Source organism: Magnusiomyces paraingens (assembly GCF_902498895.1).
Source record: "Magnusiomyces paraingens strain CBS 517.90 genome assembly, contig: contig3, whole genome shotgun sequence".
Classification (NCBI taxonomy): domain Eukaryota; kingdom Fungi; phylum Ascomycota; class Dipodascomycetes; order Dipodascales; family Dipodascaceae; genus Magnusiomyces; species Magnusiomyces paraingens.
The window spans coordinates 3919055-3942411 of NW_022474069.1; the positions used below are offsets into that span (position 1 = coordinate 3919055).

Consider the following 23357-nt stretch of genomic DNA (forward strand, 5'->3'; position numbering starts at 1 on the left):
AATAATTACAAAAAAAAAAAAAAAAGAAAAAAACAAATCTCCCATCATTTGAATATGTAAATTCAATTAAAAATAAATAATGATTTATTTAAAAAAACCAAAAAAAAAAAAAAAAAAAAAAAAAAACGATATCTTATATTATCATGACGTAGATCTTTATTTAAGGCCTAAAATAAACTTCTAAATAAACATTTCGCGTCTTTTAGCACTAAGAATTTCTGCTACCAAAATAAAAAATAAAAAATAAAAAATAAAAAATAAAAATAAAAATAAAAATAAAAATAAAAATACGCGCCACAATCACGTGAACTGCTTGCTGCCCATATAAATATAAATAGATAAATAGAAAAATAAAATTATTTTTTTTAATTCCCCCCCCAGCTGACCTAAAGAAAAAAAAAAAAAAAACTCCTCCAATAAATTTTGTCCTTTCGATCGCCATTTCAGTTTAAAACCGTACCTTAACAACCCCCCCCTCTCTAAACGCCAAAGTCCAAAAAAATATATTTTTTTTATCCAAAAAAAAAAAATAAATAAATAAAATGGTTAAACTAAACTAAACTAAAATAAAATAAAATAAAATAAAATAAAATAAAATAAATAAAATTCTCCTTTTCATAGGACTCTAGTTAAAAGTTACACTAATAAATACATGTATTGTATACAATCCATATATATATATATATATATACTTTCAAGTTCGCCAAGATGGAATGCTCTCACATAAGTGACTTGTTTGAAATTATTTCATTAAAATAATAATAGGAGTGTTTGATTCTATCTTTAGACTTTTGTTAAAATACTCCTTTTTTTTTTTCTAACAAAGCAGAAAATGAAATCTTTATTTTTTTTTTAAAGAAAAAAAAAACATATAAATATCTTCCCTTGTGCCCATTAAAAATAACAAAATCTTTTTATATATCTTTTCTCTAAATTAATATCGTTTTATTTATTTATTTATTATCTAATCATATACTTTCGTTTATTTATTTATTTATTTTTTTTTTTTTTTGATATTTCTCAATGAAACTCCACTCGTTATCTCTCAGCTTATTCTCGCTGGCTTCAACAGCAATCCAAGCTGCTGATGTTGTTTTTTCAAACATTTCAAGCTCAGATGTTTCTTTATCTTCAGACTTTTCAAGTTCAGCAAGCGATTCATACACTTCAACTCCTTCTGATGTTTGTTTCTTACCCTTCACTGTGGATGAATGCCGCGATACCTGCAAATACTATAACCAACTTAAAACTTCTCTCGCTTGCACGGATGTCGATCTTCACTATGTTTGGCTACTCGCTTGTGTCACCTGCGGTAAAGAGTCTCTGGTGGGCACCGCTGATGAAGCCCTCTATACAACTGCTTTGGAAACTAAGGACCAGTGTCTCACAAATGACTATCCAGTTTCTACATGCCCAAATAACAAGTATCCAGATCTTGTCATGCTTGCCATTGGATATCCCCTTGGATCTTGTAAGCCTGTTTCTGATAGATCTTCTTGTTTGGCCTCATGCTCTGATGCATTTTCTGCCATTTCAAAAACCTCATTTAATCAAGTCTTGGATTCTTCAACTGATTACTGCAGCTGGGCTGTATGTATGGACTGCTACACCAATTACAATGACTTGAGATACATGATGATTCCTTCACTTATTCAATACATCACCGGCCCCAATGATGAAACTACTGAAGAATACGAAAGTACCATTACTTCTTCTGTTATAATCAGTAGCACTACTTCTGGACCCGTTCTTACTACTTTTGACTCGGATCCTTACTACTGCCCGACTTGTGAAACCACTTCAAATAGTTATCAAGATGAAATCACAACTTCATTAAACACCACATATGAACCAACCACTACCTTTAACTCATCTCCTCATCCTAAACCTCATTTTCCTACTTCCCTTCCAGATTGCGATTTTTGTATCACCACGACTATCACTTCTCCTGGCTATACTACTATCACAAAGGTTGACAAAGGCAAGACCGTTACTGTTACAGAGCCTTGCGAAACTACATTCACTTCTGTTATCACTCCATCTGAGTCAGTTAAGCCTCCTACTACTAAAGCTGGTCCTGGATATAAGTCAACAATCACTGTCACTGAGCCTTGCGATGTTTGCATCACCACCACTGTTACTTCCACTGGATATACCACTGTTACAAAGGTTGAGGAAGGCAAGACTGTGACTGTTACTGAACCTTGCGAGACTGTTTACCTGTCTATTCATCCCAAGCCCACTGCAATCATCAAATCCACTGTTACTGTCACTGAGTCTTGCGATGTTTGCACCACCACCACTGTTACTTCCTCTGGATATACTACTGTTACCAAGGTTGAAGAGGGCAAGACTGTGACAGTTACAGAGCCCTGTGAAACAGTTTACTTGTCTATTCATCCTAAGCCCACTGCAACCATCAAATCCACTGTCACTGTCACTGAGTCTTGCGATGTTTGCACCACCACCACTGTTACTTCCTCTGGATATACTACTGTTACAAAGGTTGAGGAAGGCAAGACTGTAACTGTTACTGAGCCTTGTGAGACTGTTTACCTTTCTATTCTGTCTCAGCCTTCTGCAACTACCACCAAGGTATTTACTTCTCCTCCCAAGGAAAAGACCATCACTCTTGAAAAGGGCAAAACAACCACAGTGACTGAGCCGTGTGATGAATGCACTACCCAGTATGTGACATCATCTGGCTACACCACTGTCACAAAGGTCAGTGAAGGAACTACTGTAACTGTTACTGAACCTTGCGAAACTACAATCACCCAGGTTGTTGTTCCAGAAAATCCAACAAAGAGTGCTCCTGCTGTCACTTCTTCTTCTTCCAAGACCTCAGCTCCTCCTGCCTCTAAACCTGCCACTGAGAGTTCTGCTTCTCCTTCCGCCAAGACAGAGGTTCCTTCCAAAGAGCCTTCGATTACTTCTAGTGTTCCACAAGTGACAGCTCCTTCCAAGGAAACATCTGATTCAATTGCCCAAGTTCCTACAACCACAGCTACAACTACTCTTGAGCAAGTAAACTCGGGTGTTGTTAACCAAGTTTCTGTGGCTGCCTTTGTCCTTATTATGATTTCCCTTATACTTTAAGAAAAAAGGGGGAAAAAAAATTGGCCCACAATTCGGAATAATTTATTTAATTTGATCAATTGGGTTAATGTATGAGCTTATTTATTTTTTATTACTCAATTTAGTATCAACTGTCTTGTATAAACTTAAAAATACAAACTTAATATTTTTCATGATTTATTATAACGTAAAAACAATATCTAAAGAGCCTTGGAAACGGTCTCGTAAAAGACTTTGCCCTGAATCTGAGCAACCTCCTTTTCAAGAGCAGAAGGTTGGCGAGAACCATCAGGTCCAGCAAAGGAGCCAGCACCCCAGGGAGAGCCACCGTGGGGTTCTGACAAGTTTGTAAGTTGGCCGAATGTATTCTTGTAGCCCAAGGGAACATAGATGATACCGTGATGAGTCAAGACAGAGATCGAGTTAAGAACAGTGACCTCTTGGCCACCACCAGGGGTACCAGTGGAGACAAAGACACCAGCGTATTTACCGTAAAGAGCTCCGGAAGCCCAGAGACCACCAGTGGAATCCCAGAATGCCTTCCATTGAGCAGGGAAGTTACCGAAACGGGTTGGAATACCAAACAAAAAGGCATCGTATTGCTCCAAAGTCTCAGTAGTAGCAATTGGGTCTTCAGACTTAGGAGGAGCATGGAGAAGGGCAAGAATCTCAGGAGTCAAAGTCTCAGGAACTTGGAAAAGATCAGCCTTGCCGCCAGCAGCTTCGACACCCTTCTGGACCTCGAGAGCGAGGGAACGGATGTGACCATATGTAGAGTAGTAAATGATAGCAATTTTGGGAGCCATTGTTGATTTGTTAATAGTTAGGATAGATAGATAGAAAGAAAGAAAAGAAGGTGTTGATTCTGGGGTTAAGTAAATAAGTAAATAAGATTATGATAAAAAAAAAAAAAAAACTCTGGGATAACAACTTGTTTATATAGTTTTTTTTTTTTCTGTCGTTTGGTTTTTTAAAACAAGATGATAAAACTTGTATAAATTTGAGAATTGTTAGAGAAATTCCACGTGAAATGACCTCAAAAATGGCTCAAACATCTTTTCAATACAAGTATTTGAAGAACGAAGAGTATCTACGTTTACTTTTTTTTTTTTATTAATTCTATTTAGTTTTTTTTTTTTACGTAAAAACAAGTAATGAGCATACTTGTTAGCTTACAAAATATTGATTGATAAAACTCATTTGTTTTTTTTTTATTTCCCTTAAAAACTCGATGGCGTTTATTTATTTATAATTACTATCATTAATAACTCTTAATTGATGATTTTTTACTAATTTCATCATCTCTTTTTTAAGTCAACCAAAATATCTTGCTGGGAACCCGCTATTACTAACAATTCGTAATTGAGCCGCACCTCGTTTTCTAAGCAGATTTTGTTTGAGTGGCCATTCAGCCCTTCCCACCACCACCCCTGAATTTGTCAAAGTTTGTAATAGAGAAAGGTCCACATTCACAGCTATTATTAACAACAACAAAATATTATTATATTATTATAATAATTATAATAATTATAATAATTATTATTTACAACTCTTATAATTGAAAGAGACTTCATATATCAAAAAAAAAAAAAAAAAAAAAAAAATATTATATGGTTTATTCAATAACTGGTAATGATAAAAACAAAAAAAAAAAAACTGATACAGAAATTTTCGAGCTTAAAATTTTAAACCTCATCATTCAAAAAAATTCAGTATAGTGGATTAAGTCCAAATAACAATAAATTTATTTAAAAGAGTTATCGACATGCATATGAAAGCTTTAGAATGATTTCTAAAAAAAAAAATTTGGGTCAAATTATAATTATTATTATTTATATTAAAAAAGAATCTAAAATACACTAACTTAAAAAAAAAGCCAATTCCTTAGCATTTAAAAAGCCTTGGAGACAGTCTCGTAGAAAGTCTTACCCTGGATCTGGGCAACCTCCTTCTCGAGAGCAGAGGGCTGGCGAGAACCATCAGCGCCAGCAAAAGAACCAGCACCCCAAGGAGATCCACCATGAACCTCCTCAAGGTTGGTAAGAAGACCAAAGGTGTTCTTGTAGCCCAAAGGAACGTAGATAATACCGTGGTGGGTCAAGACAGAGATTGAGTTAAGAACAGTGACCTCCTGGCCACCACCGGGAGTGCCAGTAGAAACGAAAACACCAGCGTACTTTTGGTAAAGAGCACCGGAAGCCCAGAGACCACCAGTAGCATCCCAGAATGCCTTCCATTGAGCAGGGAAGTTACCGAAACGGGTGGGAATACCAAACAAAAAGGCATCGTATTGCTCCAAAGTCTCAGTAGTAGCAATTGGGTCTTCAGACTTAGGAGGAGCATGGAGAAGGGCAAGAACCTCAGGAGTCAAAGTCTCAGGAACTTGGAAAAGATCAGCCTTGCCGCCAGCAGCTTCGACACCCTTCTGGACCTCGAGAGCGAGGGAACGGATGTGACCGTAGGTGGAGTAGTAGATGATAGCAATCTTGGGAGCCATTGTGAATAGAGAGTGAAGGTTTGTGTTTTTTTTTTTTTTTGGTTTAGAGGTTTGAAATAAAAAGGATTTTGGGTTTCGATGTTGAAAGAAAGAGAAAAAAAAAAGAAGAAGAAAGAAAGAAAAAAAAAAACAGAATTCAAAGTTGGATGTGCGGGTTGCTGAAGGTATTTATGGTTGGTTGGTTGATTTTTTTGGGTGACCTTAACGTAATGGTTTGTCGCAGCTTCTAAGGCTTTACTAAGTTGAAAATTGCCATTATCTAAGAATTTGTAAGAACCAGCCGCTCCTTTGAGTAATTGATTATAAGCAAGGCAGAAGAGGAAAGCCGTGCAGCAGCCATTTTTGTAATTTTTGTAATTTTTTTATTTTTTTTTATTTTTTTTATTTTTTTTAAACAAACACATTAGTCATCGGTGACAAAAGTTATTTTTTTTTTTGGGTCCAATTGAGATCCGTTTGTTTAATTATTTTAATTAAATAATTAAGTTAACTATTGTTGTGTTTTTAACGCTTAAATTATTGACCGCATTTGAGGCTTTCCGAATACGCAGCGAATCCGCTCAACCGAGGCTGATTGGCAAGTCAGTATACGGCTGACTAAGTTACAACTATGTTACACTAACTCTTGTAACAATAAATCCTTCTAGCCCCGGCCAAAGAACGGCCATAGAAATTTATGGTTCAACGGTCTTCCCGGATCCATGTTTCCGTGTCTAACTTGCTTCTATTTTCATGAATTAATCATAGAGAAAACCTCCACTACCCTCCCTCCCCTCCAGTAAATTCTCGTGTGAAATCATCAAAAAAAAAAATAAAATAAAATAAAATAAAATAAAACTTTCTCATTTTCTTTTTATTCTCATAATAATAATCTTCACTAGCCACAAAAATCTTTCCAACCTTCCAAACTCTTCTACTCCATCATTTCTAAATAATACATATATATATATATATATATATATCTTGTCTATAATGCCTCCTCCGCCGCAACCTGCGCCGTCATTAACGCGCCAAAAACTGTCCTCTTCACCAGCCTTGGATCACCATCACCACCATGATACTCTTCCCTCCAGCTCTGCTCAAACTGCTTCCTCAGCTGCTTCCTTTACCCCAGTCATATCAAACCCTAAACGAAAACGCCGATTAGTTCCAGACTCGGAGCGAAAACGTATTGCCGTCAGCTGTGACCGATGTCGTACCCGCAAGCTCAAATGTCAGATACCTGCTCTTTCCACAGATAATAATGCAACCGATAATTCAACAAATGGATGCTCTTCTTTTTCTACTGAGTCAGCTTGTGCTCAGTGTCTAAAGGCTGGTGTACCATGTACTCGTACCATGCCTCGTAAACAACGCGTCTACGGTTCTGTTGACTCGTTATCGTCCCATTACCAGACCCTTATCCATCTGCTTTCTCATCTTTACCCAGATCACGATATCAAAACTCTGGAAGGCCTCAAATCTTTGGCTGCAAAACTGCAAATTTCTTTACCAGACTACTTTGATCCAGATGCTGTCTCTCAATCCTCCTTCTTGGCACCCCCAATGACGGTTTCAACTGCCAAACTGGAAAAGGCTTCATCAAATGAACATACAGAGTCTCTAACCGAACTGAAAATTGAAGATACTAATGACACTGAGATACCAAAACCCAAACAGCAGCAATTGCAACAGCAACTGCAACAACAACAAAAACAACAGCAACAGCAACTTTCTCTTTCAACATATAATCCTTTTTATAAACATTCATCCTCTTCTCTATTTACACCACCTCCCTCTCAGGTCTCGCCCTCGGTGGGCCCAAACCTCCATCTCAACCCTACAGAGCTCGGCTGTGAGCGCATCATCTACGACCGCTCAGGATTACCCCACTATGTCGGAGCTATCGGGTCCATGGCCTTTTTCGATGGAGTCTGCAAAATTATTCGAAGATCAAAAATGTTTTCTGGATTTCCATATACCGGTGATGAATCCATGGCTCCATTTCAATCATCCTCTTCTTTTTCCTCTTCTTCTTCTTCTTCTTCTTCTTCTTCTCCATCTTCATCATCAACCCCCATCAAAAATCATCAATTCAACGGATCCACCCCAAACCAGCAGCTGGTCTCGCTAAATGTGTTCCCTAACAATAAAAATAACTCTCAAGAACCTCATCATCTTACTACTTACTATGGTAAACCAGCATCATCTTCAAACCATTCCCCAAAAGACATTTACTTCTGTACAATCTCGTCCGCAACTTTTGCCCCAGTTCTCCAGTTTGGCAATCACGGACCAACACCAGACCTCCCAGAACGTCTGGTCCACATTTCAAACAAACCGCTTGCTTCCCATGTAAACCTTAATATTAACCCAACTGTCAGAAAGCAACTACCCCAGCCATCATTGCCCTCTCATATTTCCTCCTCATCATTCCCATCTGCCTCTCTGCCCAGCTCAACCTCCATACCTCCTGCTTCTCATCCACCAGCAGCTACATCTACAAGTACCAATGGATTTGCTTTAAATAATACAACTATGCCTCAAGGTGCTACCATGGGCAACAATACCCAAACCACAAACTCCTCAGCCAAACTTCAAGTTCAAGATACTGTGTGGGACCTCGAACACAATGGTCCGTTGCTTTCTCGTGAAGAGGCTGACAAACTAGTCAATTCTTACTTTGAGCATGTCCATCCCATCTATACTCTTTTCAGTTTGAAGGCCTTCCGCAAACAATACTCAGCGTGCTGGGACTCTATTTCATCATCAAGAAATACAAAAATCTCAGTTGATGAACTCGATCTGACCCTTGACTGGAGGTGTGTCCTTTACATGGTTTTTGTCATGGGTGCACGAGCCCTTATTCACGATGAAAAATCATATGCCCATTACTCTACTTTTGCAAAGTACTCTGCCTTTCTTCAAAAATCTCTCTTCTTGCTTATTGCTACGCCTTCTATTCATACCATCCAAGCTCTCATTCTCTTCACAATTTATCTTTACAGCATTAATGAACGTAATATTGCGTGGCTCATCACTGGCATTGCCTGTCGCCTTTCCATCGCTATGGGTCTCCATAGAGAATCCACCACAAAAACTTATGATCGCAATGAGATCCAAGTTCGCAAGCTGGTCTGGTGGGCACTCTACTCTCTTGAGCTTCATCTTTCTGCAAACTTGGGCCGGCCCAGTACCATGCGAGATGAAGAAATCGACATCTCTATTCCAGATCCGGATCCAGAACTCGACCTTTACTATCCTCCTGGAGGCTTTAAAGAAACCATTCGTATGGTCCAGCTTCTTAATATGACCATTCATCAACAGGCAATCAATATTAGTACAAGTAGTGGCATGTCTTACAATGCTCAATTGCTGCTCCATGAAAATATGGAAAAAAGTATTGCTCTGTGTCGACGTATTAAGGACTCACTCGGCAGACTTCCTAAACACCTACGCGAACTTCAGTCAAATGAAACCGACCTTCATGTGCGCTCCATTATGAATATCCACATGAACTGTCATTACTGCATTAGCATTGTTGCTAGACCTTACATTCTCTATCTTATTGGATCGGACCCTTCCACATTAACTATCCAGCAACGTACTGACCTCATTCTGTTGCTCAATATTGGCTGTGCCGCAACAACCGCCATTGCATCTATTCTCAACACTCTCAACAAGCGGAAACTTGTTTCAGGGGTGGCTTACTATGACGTTTATCATGGCTACTGTGCCATCATGGTTCTATCCTTGGCCTCTCTTATCATTGCATCCAACAAATTCACTGCCAAGGAGCTTGCCTATGACTTGCCCACTATTTACAATGCACTCAACACCATTGTTACCATCATGGACAGTCTCTATTTGGACGGCACGTCTTTGCGTCTTGCCAAAGTTTCTGCTTACATTCTTCGCGATCTTGGCATTGATTACAAGTCCATGAACAGAAGAAAGTCTCAAGTTGCTGAGCCTGAAGAAAAACAGCAGCAATCCGCAGAAACTGTGCCCTCGTTTGAGCCAATTCCAGTGAGCCGAGTTGACGTTGTGGAAACTGGCCTTCCGGAAACAAACATCAGCGTGCCTTCTTTGCCTGTTGCATCCCCTGCACTGCCAACAATGCCCACCGCAGCTTCGGACCAACTCCCCGTCGCAGAGTCTCTAGGACCAATCAACTCGCTTTTCCCAGGAATGGATTCTCAGAATGTTGCGGAAGCTGGTGCTGGTTCAGGTGTTTCAAACGACGCTGCAGTTGCAGTAGTAGCTGCTGCTGCCAATGCAGCCCCTCCAGATAGCTCTTTATTTGACTTCCACTCTTTCTTCACGGCGGACGATTACGAGCGCATGTTTTCTTCGCGCGACAGCTTGAAGAACAACAAACCTGAAAGCTCGGCTACTAGTGCGAATAATGCATCTGTGGCTATGCCATCTGCATTCGCAGACACTGCAGACATGTTAGCCTCGGCTTCTACACTTATGCCGTCGCCAATCCCTAGCAACTCTTCAGTGTCTCCGCCCATGTCGTCGTCCTCACCAAACATTGCGTACCTCGGTTCTAACGCCTTCACATCCAACTCAACGTCATCGCCATTATCGCTTGATCAGCCAGAGTTATTTGACGGTAATTTGTTTACAGCTCAGCAACAGTCTCAGCTATTGCAACAGCAACAGCAACAGCAACAGCAACAGCAACAGCAACAGCAACAGCAACAGCAACAGCAACAGCAACAGCAACAGCAACAGCAGCAGCAACAACAACAACAACAACAACAACAACAACAACAACAACAACAACAACAACAACCTCAGCAACAACACCCACAGAATGTTCAAACTAGACGCAAAAAACAGCGCAAAAGTTATTACCAACCTAATTCTGCATCGTTTTTAGAACAAGAAGGTGGTACTCCAGCTACTAATACACCGTTAAATAACCTTGCAGCACAGGCACCAAATGCAACACTTACCCCTGACACCTCAACGGCTGAGGCTCTTACAGAACCAGGAAACTCCACACTCGACGCAGGCTTTGTTGAAGCCCTTAACACATTTAGTTGTACCATCGAGTCTTTTGTCAACCCCTCACGGTATACAACCTCATTCAAGATTGGCGGCAAAACTGCCAATGATGGTTTAAGGAAACAAGTCGGAGTACCTACCGCTCCTGCTGACGTGGTTGCGGCTGCTCTCCCCTTTGATGAGTCCGATGTGTTCCCGCGTCAACCCCACCAGCAAATTCTTGACGCCGAAGACGACGTTGTCGACGTTTCGACCATAGGCCAATCCGCACCAGCTTCTTCTTCTTCCGTTTCGGAAAATGTTGGCCAAGATTCTCCAGGCCAGGTTACCGAGTCAGGTCTGTCCACACGCCAAAACCATCAGTTTGCTCAACCACCATCCCCGTCGCCTCTTATTTCTCACCTCCAGGCCCGCCTCGGCCTCCAGCAGCCTTACCAATGGATTTCCGGCGCAAACTTACTGGAGCCGTTCTACGATATGGATGGTACAAGCAGCAGTGCTCGTGCTGCTGCAAATGGAGCAAACGGACCTACTACTGCTACTGCCACTACTACATCTGCATCCAACGTTGCTTTGACTGCAACAGCAAACGGTAGCAATCCACAGATGCTGCCCACACAACAAGTCATGCTGGGCTCATACGATTTCGCACTTCAGTCTACACCCAACGCGATGGCCTCTGGTATTGTAAATGTGAGTGGTGGTGCGCCACAATCCATGGATACGTTACCACTTTATGGCCAAAAACAGGGTGTGGATTCAAACACCACCAGCAATCTCTCTGCAACAACGACAGCAGGGCTCTACGGTCTTGATGGCGTGGTTTGTGATGGTACTGAAGGAATGGAAAACAACAACAACAACAACAACGGGACTGGGTCATCCAACACAATGTTTGCGCATAACGGAGGCGTGGGCGTTATTTCTAGCATTTCTTCATGGGCAGGAGCCCCTGATCATGGCAAAAATCTCATCAATTATGTGCGCCAGAAACTCAAGTAAATACAGCTTCATTTTTTCTTTAAAATAAAACCTTCATTATTGTTTAATCACTCCTTTTTTTTTAATATATAATACACTGCTTTTAATATTAATACGTTCATCTAATTTTTTATTATTTTTTAGTTTTTTTTTTCTAAGGTTACAAGTTCTATTCTTTTTTTTTTTTTTTTTTTAGTTTCTGATCGAAAAATTTTTTCCTGTTTCATTTGTCGTCATTTTGTACTGTTGACGATACGCTGGTAAGACGAATAATCAATCACCGTAAGAATTGTTTCCGAAATTGACTTTTCGGACAGCCCGAAAATAACCTTACCGTTATCCGCGCAATTTCTAAATGAAAACTCCACGGCAGGAGGCTTTGTGTCCAGAGTTTTATATTCCTGGCTCAAGAACCGCGCATACTCCCAGCTCACGTTAAAAGACGTCTCCTCGTAGCTAGGCGGATACGGCGACCGTCGGTTCATCTCCGCAGTCTCCTCCTCCGCACGGTGCTCATGGCACAGGTCCACAAACTTGCGAAGCGCTGGGTGCTTGCGCGTGTCCATGCACTGCTCGTCTTGTTCCATAAGTTCCGCAATCTGGTGTGCTTGGAATGCCGGCGCAACAGCATCAATATCTGTCGCACTCTTAAGTGGCTCCGAAAACCTTACCCGTTGTGCGTGGTTCAGTTCGTAGCTGATAGAGTTTCCCAGCACGCTGAGAAGCAGTGTCGCAACGCTTGCAAGCTGTGGGAACCCTGCTCCGGCAAGCATGTTCCAGTGTTCCAGAATGTCGATCGACGAGATGGTGTATGGTGCAGTTTTAAACGCAGCAAGCTCTGCGGTGATTTGCTTGAGCCCATCGGCGTTATTTCCAGTCTTGCTGTTGCTGCTGTTGCTGCTGCTGTTATTAGTGCTGCTGCTGCTACTGCTATTGTTATTATTAATGTTGACTGGGAGATATGTTTTGATGTTGTTTTTAATATACGCCAGTGACACTGGTGTGAATTGCACATTATAGCGCACGTCAAGGTATAACGTTTCGAGAACCATATCTTGATTACACCATTCCGCAAAGGCACGTTTCAGACCCACAAGTACTACTGTCTTTTGATCAGGGTAAAGCTTGGATGCCGAGACAATAGCCTCAACATGGGCCATAAGTTGAACTAGCAAAACAACACCGTCTGAAAGGCGAAACAGATCGTGCTCGGAGTTGCAAAGACAAGTTGAAATTTCCTTGAAAATGGCAACAAGAGTCTCAATTTCGTGAAAAAATGTTTTTTCCTTGAGACATTGCATGACCTCTTCATTGGCAAAGTGCTTTAAAAAGTGAGGGACCTTGGCTAGCACTGCGGCAACAGAGTACACTTTGATGGGCATTTTGGGTGACTTGTACGATGGGATTTTTGAGTACTTTCCACCAGAAAATTGTTCCACAGTTCTGTATCTGTTGGGGAACGTATAGCAAATCTCCATAATTTTGTCGAAAACTTCCTTAAACTGCTCTGATTCACAAATAGACTCAGTCATGAGATTGAGCAAATGAGAAAAGTTGAGAGTTACTGGAGTTGACAGAAGTGGGGTGTATGGAGATTTGCGGAATTGGATGGAGCTGCTGAGCAGCATTTCCAAGTTAACGAAGCCGTCGGTAACGATCCCTACAATAAAAATATTAGGGTTTTGCTGCAAGAAGCGCAGGATCTTATTCATTTCTGGCGCAAACGCTTGCACTAGTTGTGAGTCAAGCACAAACGCAGACACAAAGAAAGATTTCCCTGTTGATGTTGTTGCGGTGACGATGTAGAGATATTTGCTGTTCCACTCAGCCCAGCCCTCAACTCTGAGAGTGAGGCGCGTGGGTTTGGTAAAATACTTTAAGAACAAATCGTCATGCCATGCTTGGATACGCGAGAAAAAGTAACTAAGCACGGCTGGTGAGGCAAAAGTCTCTAATGGAAGCTTGAGGGAAAAAATAAGCGACCGTGCTACTGGGCTTTTAAGTACCTCAAATGGCTGGAGACTTCCAAATGTGAGAGATGTGAAAATGATAAAGGGCATATCATTCATATTGATCATATCGTAAACACCCATTTCACGGCATTGTTGGATGATGGGGGCAGGTGCAAGGGGGCAGTTGAGGAGGTGAGACATGAAACGAGTGTTGGGTCCATAGACGACTTTGCCATAACAATGATTACATTGATACAAAGCCTTGAGTTGATCAATAAGAGTGAATTCTTTACACGTAAACATTTCAATGCGGCCATTTAGCTGCACGCGACCTAGTCGTTGAATATCCAACATTTCCTCTTCCTCAGAACGGATAATGGAGTGGATGGTTTCAAATGTCATAAGGCCTTGCTGATTTGAGGTACTGGAGGAATGACCTATGGAGTTAGGGTATCCATTAAGTTGGGTATCTTGAGACTGCAAAAAAAAGGGGAGATATGTTGTTAAGTTGTAGCGTTCGGAAGGGATTTGCTCCGGATCCTTTTCCGGGTCAGGCGTAGAGTGTGAAGTGGGTAGTAGCTGCGGTGGAGGCAAGTGATGATTTTGATGATGGTGGCTCTGATGAGTATGATGAAGTTGCGGGGATGGAGTTTGTTGAAGAGTTGGAATTTGTTGGTATTGTTGGACTTCGACTGGTTGGTATTGAGTAGCGACAGTGTTTTCATGGGCCAGATGAGTTGGGTAGTTTTGATAATGAGAGGGGTCCGTTGATGAAGGAACTGATGATGAGGAAGAAGAGTTCGGAACCGTAGCTGATGAGGATGAAGAGTGCACGGAGCTTACAGAAGAATGGTCAAATGGATGCATGTCAACCGTACTCATTAAAGAGTTGAGGTCACCTGCTGAGCCCGACAAATCGTGAGAAGAAGGATCGTCATAAATATTACCAACCGTTGGCGAGGATCTGTTGCTACGAGCGGAGACAGCACAAAGACCTGAGGCAGTTGAAGTCATTTCTGGGAAGTGCCATACATTAGGCTGGAGCTGTGTTTGATGACCCGGGTCCGGACGCCTACGCTTTGAGGGTGGTAATAATGATTCGTCTAGAGAATTCAAATGGTGAGGCTGGGTGTGCTGGTGGTGAAAATAAGGATCAGTGGTAGCAGCATGATCCTGCCGATCAGTCACTTGTGGAAGCATGATTTTTTATATTAGTTCAAATTCCTGAAAAGAGAAGTCTATCGGAGGGCCATAGTATTGATGTTATATCAAAAACAAATGAATAGTTTTAATAGATGAAGAGTTAGAAAGAAAAGGTTTGGGACCAAATTTCTGTGTAATTTTATTTTTTTTTTTTTTTTGGGGGAGTGAAAAATTTCAAACTTTGGGATCGACGGGGGAATTTTTTTTTTTTGGATCAAAAAATGATTTCAATACGAAAAAATTCCAGGCGAAAAAACCCGAGACAAAAAGATTTTGTTACAACTTTTTTTTCTTGTTATTACAACATTTTGTTTCAGAAGAAAACAAAAGCCGGAACGTCATCAACCACAAAAATTTTTGGTTACAAAAAAAAAAAATTAAAAATAAAAAAATAAAAAATAAAAAAAAAAAAATAAAAAAAAAAAATTGTAATGTAACAAAAAATATTGTAATAAAATAAAATAATGTAATGTCATATGTTAATTTTTATATCACATGATAATCCCTAACATCGTAATCAAGTCATATTCCCGAAACTTTTCCATATTGAAATTTTTACCGGGCGGCCGGCCTACACACCGCTCGGTGACTGATTTTTTTGTATTTTTTTTTTTTGGTGGCCCACGAGAATCTTCCTCAAAATAAAAATAAAAAAAAATCTCACCTCCCATCTTATCCCCCAATTATCTTCAAACCCACCAATCTAACCCCAATCCAGTCATGTCAGACCCTAAGGAAGAACCTCCAAAGGAACAGCCTTTTAGCTACGCCAATATCGATCCCAGTTTCCTTCTTCCAGATGGAACCCCAGATTATCTCAAACTCATTTTGACCACCCGCGTCTACGATGTCTGCAAGGAAACACCTCTGACCCCTGCTGTCAACATGAGCAGCAAGCTCAACGCAAACATTCTGCTCAAGCGAGAAGATCTACAACCCGTTTTTTCTTTTAAACTGCGTGGTGCCTATAACCTTATTGCACAGCTTCCTAAGGAGGAACGCTGGAAGGGTGTCATTGCCTGCTCGGCAGGTAATCATGCCCAAGGTGTGGCATACTCGGCCCAACACCTCAACATCCCAGCCACCATCGTCATGCCCATCGCTACACCTTCCATCAAGTACCAGAATGTCGCCCGTCTCGGATCCAAGGTCGTTCTTTTCGGTGATGATTTTGATGCTGCCCAGACCGAATGCAAGCGTCTTGCAAAGCAGCACGGCATTGCAAACATTCCTCCATTTGATGACCCCTATGTCATTGCCGGCCAGGGTACCATCGCCATGGAGATTATCCGTCAAGTCAATATTCACGAACTTAAGGCTGTTTTTGCCTGCATTGGCGGTGGTGGCTTGATTGCCGGTATCGGTGCCTACATCAAGCGCATTGCACCCCACGTTAAAGTCATTGGCATTGAAACCTACGATGCCGATGCCATGTACCAGTCGCTTCAAAAGGGTGAGCGTATCACTCTTAAAGAAGTTGGCCTTTTCGCAGATGGTACTGCAGTTAAGGTCCCTGGTCAAGAAACTTTCAGACTTTGCCAGGAAGTCATTGACGAAATCGTCCACGTTGGCACTGACGAAATTTGCGCTGCCATCAAAGACGTCTTTTTAGAAACTCGCTCCATTGTCGAGCCCTCCGGTGCCTTGTCTCTTGCTGGTGCCAAAAAATATATTTCCTCTCACCCTGAAATCGATCACAGTTCCAACTCTTATGTCTGCGTTCTTTCCGGTGCCAACATGAACTTTGACCGTCTCAGATTTGTTTCTGAACGTGCCATGTTGGGTGAGGGCAGCGAAGTCTTCTATGTCGCTTCAATCCCCGAGCGTCCTGGCTCTTTCGAAAAGCTTATTTCTATTCTGAATCCACGTGCCATTACTGAGTTTTCATACAGATACAATGATCCCAATACAGCCAACATTTACATTTCTTTCAGCGTTCAGGACCGTGATGCAGAGCTGACAAGTATCCAAGAACAATTTGCTCAGGATGGCACCATCAAGGGCGTCGACATTAGCGAAGATGAGCTGGCAAAGACCCACGCTCGATACCTGGTTGGAGGCAAAGCCAAGGTCGAGAATGAGCGCATTTTCCGCTTCGAGTTCCCCGAGAGACCCGGTGCTTTATTCAAGTTCCTCAAGGGAATTAAGTCTCAATGGAACATTACCCTTTTCCACTATAGAAATCATGGCTCAGATATTGGCAAGATTCTTGCAGGTATTGCCGTCCCACCTAAGGATAATGATTCCTTCCAGGAGTTTTTGGACAACCTCGCCTACCCGTACATTGAGGAAACTGAAAACGCTATCTATAATCTGTTTCTTAAGGGTTAGATCAAATTTATAGAATGAATGAATCATAGATGCGTTTTTTTTTAAAAATAATATATATATTTAAAAAATAAAACCAACATTCGCTGACACTTTCCATAACTTTTTACTATCTAAGCCGCACGGCGCTTATATGGAAACATATATAAAGGGGCCCATTTTTTCCAACCCCAGACTCAAGTTTCTTTTTCATTTCTCATCGATCTTGCAATATTCATAATGGTTAACCAAGAAGATTTCCTTGTTGAAAGATGGATGGACGAGTTTGAAACAACCGTCCAGTACCAAATCGCCGAAACATGCTGCGCATCCTTATCTCTTGATGAAGTTTCTGCCATCACTGGCAAGCCTTTGCCACTAGCTGAAATTGCACAAATTCCACTAACTTATGGAGCAATCCCTGGAACTGCAGCTGCTCGTGAAGCCATTTCTGCAATCTACAACGACTCGGTAGTAGGATCAGTCCCTAAAGTTACTCCTGAACAAGTTTTAGTAACAAACGGTGCTATTGGTGGTAACTTTTTATTATACTACTCTCTTGTCGGTCCCGGAGATCATGTGGTTGTTGTGGATCCAATCTACCAACAATTACAATCAGTTCCTCGAATGTTTGGCGCCGATGTATCTTTGTTGCATCTTGAAGAAGATGCAGGGTACCTCCCTGATTTGGCCAAGCTTAAATCTCTGCTTAAGTCTAATACTAAGCTTGTGATTATTAACTCGCCACATAACCCTACTGGTGCTGTTTTGTCCACTTTACAGCTCGAACAAATTGTCAAAATTGTCAAAGACACTTATAAAGAGTTTCATCCTGACGGAACTGAACCCCCTTATATCCAGTGTGATGAGGTTTATCGGCCAGTCTTTTTGACTACAGATGAAAGCACCTGGCCGCTTTCTATTGTTCATGTTTACGAGAGAGGAGTTTCAACATCTTCTGCCACTAAGGCATACGGTCTGGCCGGATTACGGTTTGGTTGGGTGGTTTCTCGTGATGCCGCTTTAATTGAAGACTGTCTCAAGCACAGAGACTACAATACCATTTCTGTGGGGCTTGTAGATGACGCTCTTGCTGCTTGGGCCCTTGGTAACGGCGGCTGGCGCAAACTAGTTCAACACCATTTGACTACAATCGTGCTACCCAACGCTGCGAAACTAGAGGAATATGTTACTTCAAGTAACGGAGCAGTCTCTTACGTGAAGCCAACTGGAGGTACTGTTGTATTGCTCAAGATTGGTGGCGTCAAAGATACTGTTTCATTTTGCCGGGATTTTATTGCTGCAAAGAGCGTGCTTGTTGTTCCTGGTGAGACTTTTAACAAACCAGGGACTATTCGCATTGGGTTTGCTAACAAAACAGCTGATCTGGATATAGGACTTGAGCTTCTTAAAGACTATTTGGTGGAGAAACGGTTTGTTCCTTCACCTTGGAACTTATAGATAGATGTATAACCTAAGTAGAGGTATAAACCTATTTGTTAATATCGTTAGTTGATTGACTTTATCTCAACTGTAGACTTCGAAGTCTAGAAGCTTCTCATTTTTTTTAATATAAATATTGCTCTAGTCCGTTATGATTGGTGTCAATTATTAACAAGTTTAACTTTACTGGAAATTTGATATTTGTAGTTCAATAGCTTTATTTCAATCCATTAAGAGATTCTCTGCAATTTTTTAAGAATGCAAAGTACATTACAAATTGCATTGCAAGATTAGACATTACAGCGCTTGGTTTTATGAATGATAAAACGGTACTCCATCATTTAATGATGGAGACCCTCGGTGGTAACCACCGAGGGTCTCGAAAATTTCATTCCATCGCCAAAATTTAATTACCATCAACCTCCATCCGTTAAAAATACTTAAAAGTTTCAAATAACCAAAAAGAAATATTTTTTTTTGATTAATGGTATTACATATTTTGAATCATTATAAATGAATTTTTATAAACAGTATTGCTAGAAATTTATACGCATCTTCCTCCGTCCACTTCAAGATCTACACCAGTTATAAACTTGGCATCATCACTAGCAAGGAAGGCTACCGCATTTGCAATATCGCTAGGTTGCGAAAACCGTTGAAGAGGAATAGTTGCAATAAACTGAGCACGACGCTCCGGTGTATCTTCACCCATAAAGGTTTTAAGTAACGGTGTATCTCCAGCTACTGGACAGATACAATTAAAACGAACATTCTGAGGCCCGTATTCTACTGCCATAGATTTTGAAGCAATTGAAACAGCCCCCTTCGTGGCATTGTACCATGTAAGATTTGGACGTGGTCGAAGAGCTGCTGTAGATGAGATTTGGATAAATGAACCACCTCCAGAGTTCAAAAAGTGTGGTAATACAACTTGCGTTGATAAGAATACACCTTTGACGTTAATATTAAAGACTTTATCGAATTCCGCCGATGTCACTGTTAGCGTAGGCTTGTTTGTGTAGCATGCGCCAGCATTATTGACCACCACATCTAAGCGACCAAATGTTGCTAAAGATTCTGCAAGTGTCCGTTGCCAATCTTCCAAAGATGTAACATCACCAGCAACAAACTTGACATTTGGTTTTAACTCAGACTCAATTGAAGAGCCTGAAGAAGATGGCAGGTCCAGAATGACAACATGTGCTCCCTCTTCGAGAAACTTGTGCACAATGCCTAAACCAAATCCTGAGGCACCACCGGTAACAATGGCTACTTTGTCTTTGAGTTTAAGCGAAGGAATAGGATTATGAGACATTATTATTTGACTGAGTTTAGAATTGAAAATAGATGGAATTAAAAGATAAAGATCCCATTTTTTGGGTTGGATTTTAGGTGCGTTTTATAGATCTCAATGTGTGGGGGATAAACCAAGTGGGGGGGGGGGGGGATTAGTGTACGGCTTTGGAAATGATAATAGATTTTCTTTCCCAAGACTCTCCCCGCCAAACTGGGAGATTAATGGCCGAGATTTTGCAACGTAGCCGTGGGGGGAAATATCAAATGTAGCTTGACATTTAAAAAGTTTCAATTTACAATCCCTGTGACTTTTACATCTATTGACCTTGGCTGCCTTAATTGAAAGACAATTACTGGAGATTTTATCTCCCCCCACATTGCAGAGATATCGCTCCGAAAACGGCAACCATCAAAGAGGTGGGGTTGAAAAGATTGAATGTTCCTGTGAGCGTGGGGGGAATGTTTGAAAGAATCAGGTATTTAAGTCGCCCAAAGGTCTTTTGAAAATAAGCTCAACAACATTCTTGGTTTATATATCAATAACATTAGTTATGGTAGTTTTCAACATTTTAGTCCTTCCTGGTGACCATATTGGTCCAGAAATTGTGGCAGAAGCCGTCAAGGTTCTGCATGTGGTGGAAAAATACTCAAAGCAAGACTTAAAATTTGCTTTGGAATATGATTTGTTTGGCGGCGCGAGCATTGACAGACATGGAGAACCTATTACTGAGCAAGTCTTGCAAAAGGCTGAAGCTTCCGATGCAGTTTTATTTGGCTCTGTTGGAGGACCCGAATGGGGACCATCGTTAGTGGCAAATACAGATGAAAATACTCAAGACACAAGTTTGTTGGATACGGTCAAGTGTAACCGTCTCAAGGGTGCACGTCCTGAGCAAGGAGTTTTAGAGCTTCGCCGGCGATTAGATTGCTGGGCGAATATCAGGCCTGTGCGGTTGATTGCACCAGCGTTGGCCGCAAGAGTTTCAGCCATTAAAGAGCATATTCTTCGTGGCACTGACATGATTGTGTTGCGTGAGAACTGTGGTGGTGCGTACTTTGGCGCAAAGACTGAGAACTCTGATTTTGCAAGTGATGCCTGGGCATACACGCGACAAGAGATTGAACGCGTGACTCAGATGGCTGGATATTTGGCTGAAAATTACCCTGGACAGGTTAAAGGTCGCTCCGTCAAAATAACATCATGCGATAAGGCTAACGTTCTGGCAAATTCGAGGTTATGGAGAGCAGTTGTTCAGAAGGTTCATGATAAAGAGTTCCCACATATCGAATTGGTACATCAATTGGCTGATAGCGCAGCTATGATTATGGTTGCTCGACCCACTGTACTTAACGGGGTTGTATTATGTGACAATACTTTTGGTGACATTTTGTCTGATGAAGCAGCTGCTCTTCCAGGATCTTTGGGCCTTCTTTCTTCTGCTTCTTTAGCACAAGTCCCAGGTGAAGGTCGCAAAGCACAAGGATTATATGAGCCAGCTCATGGCTCTGCCCCAGACTTACCTCGAGATGCAGCAAACCCAGTGGCTACAATTCTTAGTGCTGGGTTGATGTTGCGCTACACATGCGGACAAGCTGCACTGGCTGATTTACTTGATACTGCTGTGGGCCATGTATTGGAAGACACAGAAGCTGGAGGTCTTGGGTTGCGGACCCGGGATTTAGGTGGCACTTTAGGCACCAGTGCTTTAGGAGATGCAATTGCAAATGAGTTTAAGACTCGTCTAATTGCAAGTGGATTATAATATGGGAAAAAGAATGATAGTAAATAAAGTATAAGAAAAAAAAGACAGTCTAATTAATTTATTGAAAAAAAAAAAAAAAATTGAGTTTCTTTTTATCGAGGAACATTACGACGGCGGCGGCCTGAAAGAGATGAGCCGAGCCGGCTTTCACGGCGCTCATTGAGTAATCGCGAAGAAGTTGCAGACCCTGGTGCCGGAGTTTTAGGGGTGCGCACGTCTGAAGAGACACTTGTGCCAGCGATTGACGGGCTATGGGAAGGATCTGCATGGGAATGTGCACGATGAGATAAGATTGAAGAATTTCCTGAAGAGCGACGCGGCCCGCGCGTCACTAAGTGATGAGAAGAAGAAGGCGAGATGAAGAAGTCTGATGAGTGAGGTGGTGTACCTGGAGATGCTGAATGATGATGATGATGCTGTTGTGTCTGAGTCTGAGTCTGAGTCTGTGATTGTGATTGTTGTTGTTGCTGTGTTTGCGACTGCGTTTGTGTCTGCTGCTGAAATGGCGATAGCGAGTTTTTCTTATGATTTGAAGAAGCTGTTGCCATTCCCATTGTTGTACTTGCAAATTTAGTAGGCTGTGGTGGGGATACCAATGCGGCCGGCATGTCGTCGAGAGCTTGGCGTAAAGATTCTGTAAAGTCTGGGAATTCCACTGCATCTTCTGCATTAAGCATATGACTGGGGCCGTTGGTAAGAAGCTCTCCTAAGGCCAACTCTTTCCAAGCCATGAGTTTGTCGCGAGCGGAAGCGGCCGAGGGTTTGGGAATCCCAAAGGAAAGCAATGGATAATCTGCATTAAGCTCATGGTCATCGTCCGGATTTGGTGGTTGGAGCTCTGGAGGAACAAAGATATCGTCATACTCAAGAGGAAGTTTCATCCATTCTTCAAAAAAAAGAATGGATCGAGGTAGAGCAAGGTGGACATGAGAGCGTTCGGAATCTTTTGTCATTTCTATGTTATTTTTTATTTTTTATTTTTTTATTTTTATTTTTGGTTTTGGTTAGCTTTTGGTTCTGGTTCCAGTTCTGAAATCAATAACTATGATGGTGATGCTGTTTGGAATACCATTTTGGAGGTTTGTTAGGAATTAAATTTTGTTACATTTTTTCATTTAGATTTTTGTTACAAATTAAAATTTTATTACTCATTGTTACTAATCGCTTAGTTATTTAGCCGTTAATTTTAACAATGGCAACGGTTTCATGCAGTTCGAGCTCAACGGTCGCTTCAAGTAACTTTCCATACAAACTGTCTGGGCGTACAAGCGAGCAAGCGGGCAAGCGGCAGCGACGGATGGAGAAGCGGTGGCGTTCCATGACTACGAAAAGCGTAGATCCTAAAGTTACTTCTTTTTATATTTTATTAAATAAAATATTGGCGGTTAGATACGGTCCCTTTTCCAAAATCATGGTGGGATATCTATTTAGCACTTGTCCTTCTTTCCCCGCGCCAATCCTTAAGACTTCATTCATTCAATTTTTCTTTTTGTTTTTTTTTTTTTTTTTTTTTACTGGGGGGTTTCTGCAACAGCACCAGTAGCCGTTATAAGGCAGAATCTTTACCAAAAAAAACCGTTGAGCGGTTTTAACTTTGAAATCAACCGTTGTAATAGTATAAAGTTAATAATAAGTGTATGTGTGCAACTGTTTCACACGGATGAGCCTTTTCCTTCCCTGTCGGTCACGCAAAGGGTACACTTATATATAAAAGAAAAAAAAAAAAATTATTATAATGAAAAAGAAAATATTACTGTAACTCGGGTCTTTCCTTCTCTCTTTAAACTGTGCATTTAATATATATTTCGTTATGCGTAGACATATTTCTAGAAAGATTAC

General features: G+C 41.2%; 10 protein-coding genes across 10 annotated transcripts; 5 read left to right on the top strand and 5 right to left on the bottom strand.

Moving 5' to 3' along the window:
• Positions 1–1023: 1023 nt before the first annotated feature.
• SAPINGB_P004504 (uncharacterized protein) lies at positions 1024–3099 on the top strand (the record flags this gene model as incomplete). The annotated part of the gene is made up of 1 exon (XM_031999219.1): positions 1024–3099. The coding sequence occupies one exon, from the start codon at positions 1024–1026 to the stop codon at positions 3097–3099; it is 2076 nt and encodes a 691-aa protein (XP_031855110.1).
• A 179-nt stretch (positions 3100–3278) lies between these two features.
• On the bottom strand, positions 3279–3884 carry SAPINGB_P004505 (uncharacterized protein; the record flags this gene model as incomplete). The annotated part of the gene is made up of 1 exon (XM_031999220.1): positions 3279–3884. The coding sequence occupies one exon, from the start codon at positions 3882–3884 to the stop codon at positions 3279–3281; it is 606 nt and encodes a 201-aa protein (XP_031855111.1).
• A 1085-nt stretch (positions 3885–4969) lies between these two features.
• Positions 4970–5575, bottom strand: SAPINGB_P004506 (uncharacterized protein; the record flags this gene model as incomplete). Its single annotated transcript, XM_031999221.1, has 1 exon — positions 4970–5575. One exon carries the CDS (start codon positions 5573–5575, stop codon positions 4970–4972), a length of 606 nt encoding a protein of 201 aa, XP_031855112.1.
• Positions 5576–6547: 972 nt separating this feature from the next.
• On the top strand, positions 6548–11575 carry SAPINGB_P004507 (uncharacterized protein; the record flags this gene model as incomplete). The annotated part of the gene is made up of 1 exon (XM_031999222.1): positions 6548–11575. The coding sequence occupies one exon, from the start codon at positions 6548–6550 to the stop codon at positions 11573–11575; it is 5028 nt and encodes a 1675-aa protein (XP_031855113.1).
• Positions 11576–11787: 212 nt separating this feature from the next.
• SAPINGB_P004508 (uncharacterized protein) lies at positions 11788–14706 on the bottom strand (the record flags this gene model as incomplete). The annotated part of the gene is made up of 1 exon (XM_031999223.1): positions 11788–14706. The coding sequence occupies one exon, from the start codon at positions 14704–14706 to the stop codon at positions 11788–11790; it is 2919 nt and encodes a 972-aa protein (XP_031855114.1).
• Positions 14707–15429: 723 nt separating this feature from the next.
• SAPINGB_P004509 (uncharacterized protein) lies at positions 15430–17040 on the top strand (the record flags this gene model as incomplete). The annotated part of the gene is made up of 1 exon (XM_031999224.1): positions 15430–17040. One exon carries the CDS (start codon positions 15430–15432, stop codon positions 17038–17040), a length of 1611 nt encoding a protein of 536 aa, XP_031855115.1.
• A 216-nt stretch (positions 17041–17256) lies between these two features.
• On the top strand, positions 17257–18477 carry SAPINGB_P004510 (uncharacterized protein; the record flags this gene model as incomplete). The annotated part of the gene is made up of 1 exon (XM_031999225.1): positions 17257–18477. The coding sequence occupies one exon, from the start codon at positions 17257–17259 to the stop codon at positions 18475–18477; it is 1221 nt and encodes a 406-aa protein (XP_031855116.1).
• A 526-nt stretch (positions 18478–19003) lies between these two features.
• Positions 19004–19774, bottom strand: SAPINGB_P004511 (uncharacterized protein; the record flags this gene model as incomplete). Its single annotated transcript, XM_031999226.1, has 1 exon — positions 19004–19774. One exon carries the CDS (start codon positions 19772–19774, stop codon positions 19004–19006), a length of 771 nt encoding a protein of 256 aa, XP_031855117.1.
• Positions 19775–20306: 532 nt separating this feature from the next.
• SAPINGB_P004512 (uncharacterized protein) lies at positions 20307–21518 on the top strand (the record flags this gene model as incomplete). Its single annotated transcript, XM_031999227.1, has 1 exon — positions 20307–21518. One exon carries the CDS (start codon positions 20307–20309, stop codon positions 21516–21518), a length of 1212 nt encoding a protein of 403 aa, XP_031855118.1.
• Positions 21519–21610: 92 nt separating this feature from the next.
• SAPINGB_P004513 (uncharacterized protein) lies at positions 21611–22471 on the bottom strand (the record flags this gene model as incomplete). Its single annotated transcript, XM_031999228.1, has 1 exon — positions 21611–22471. The coding sequence occupies one exon, from the start codon at positions 22469–22471 to the stop codon at positions 21611–21613; it is 861 nt and encodes a 286-aa protein (XP_031855119.1).
• Between the last annotated feature and the right edge of the window lie 886 nt (positions 22472–23357).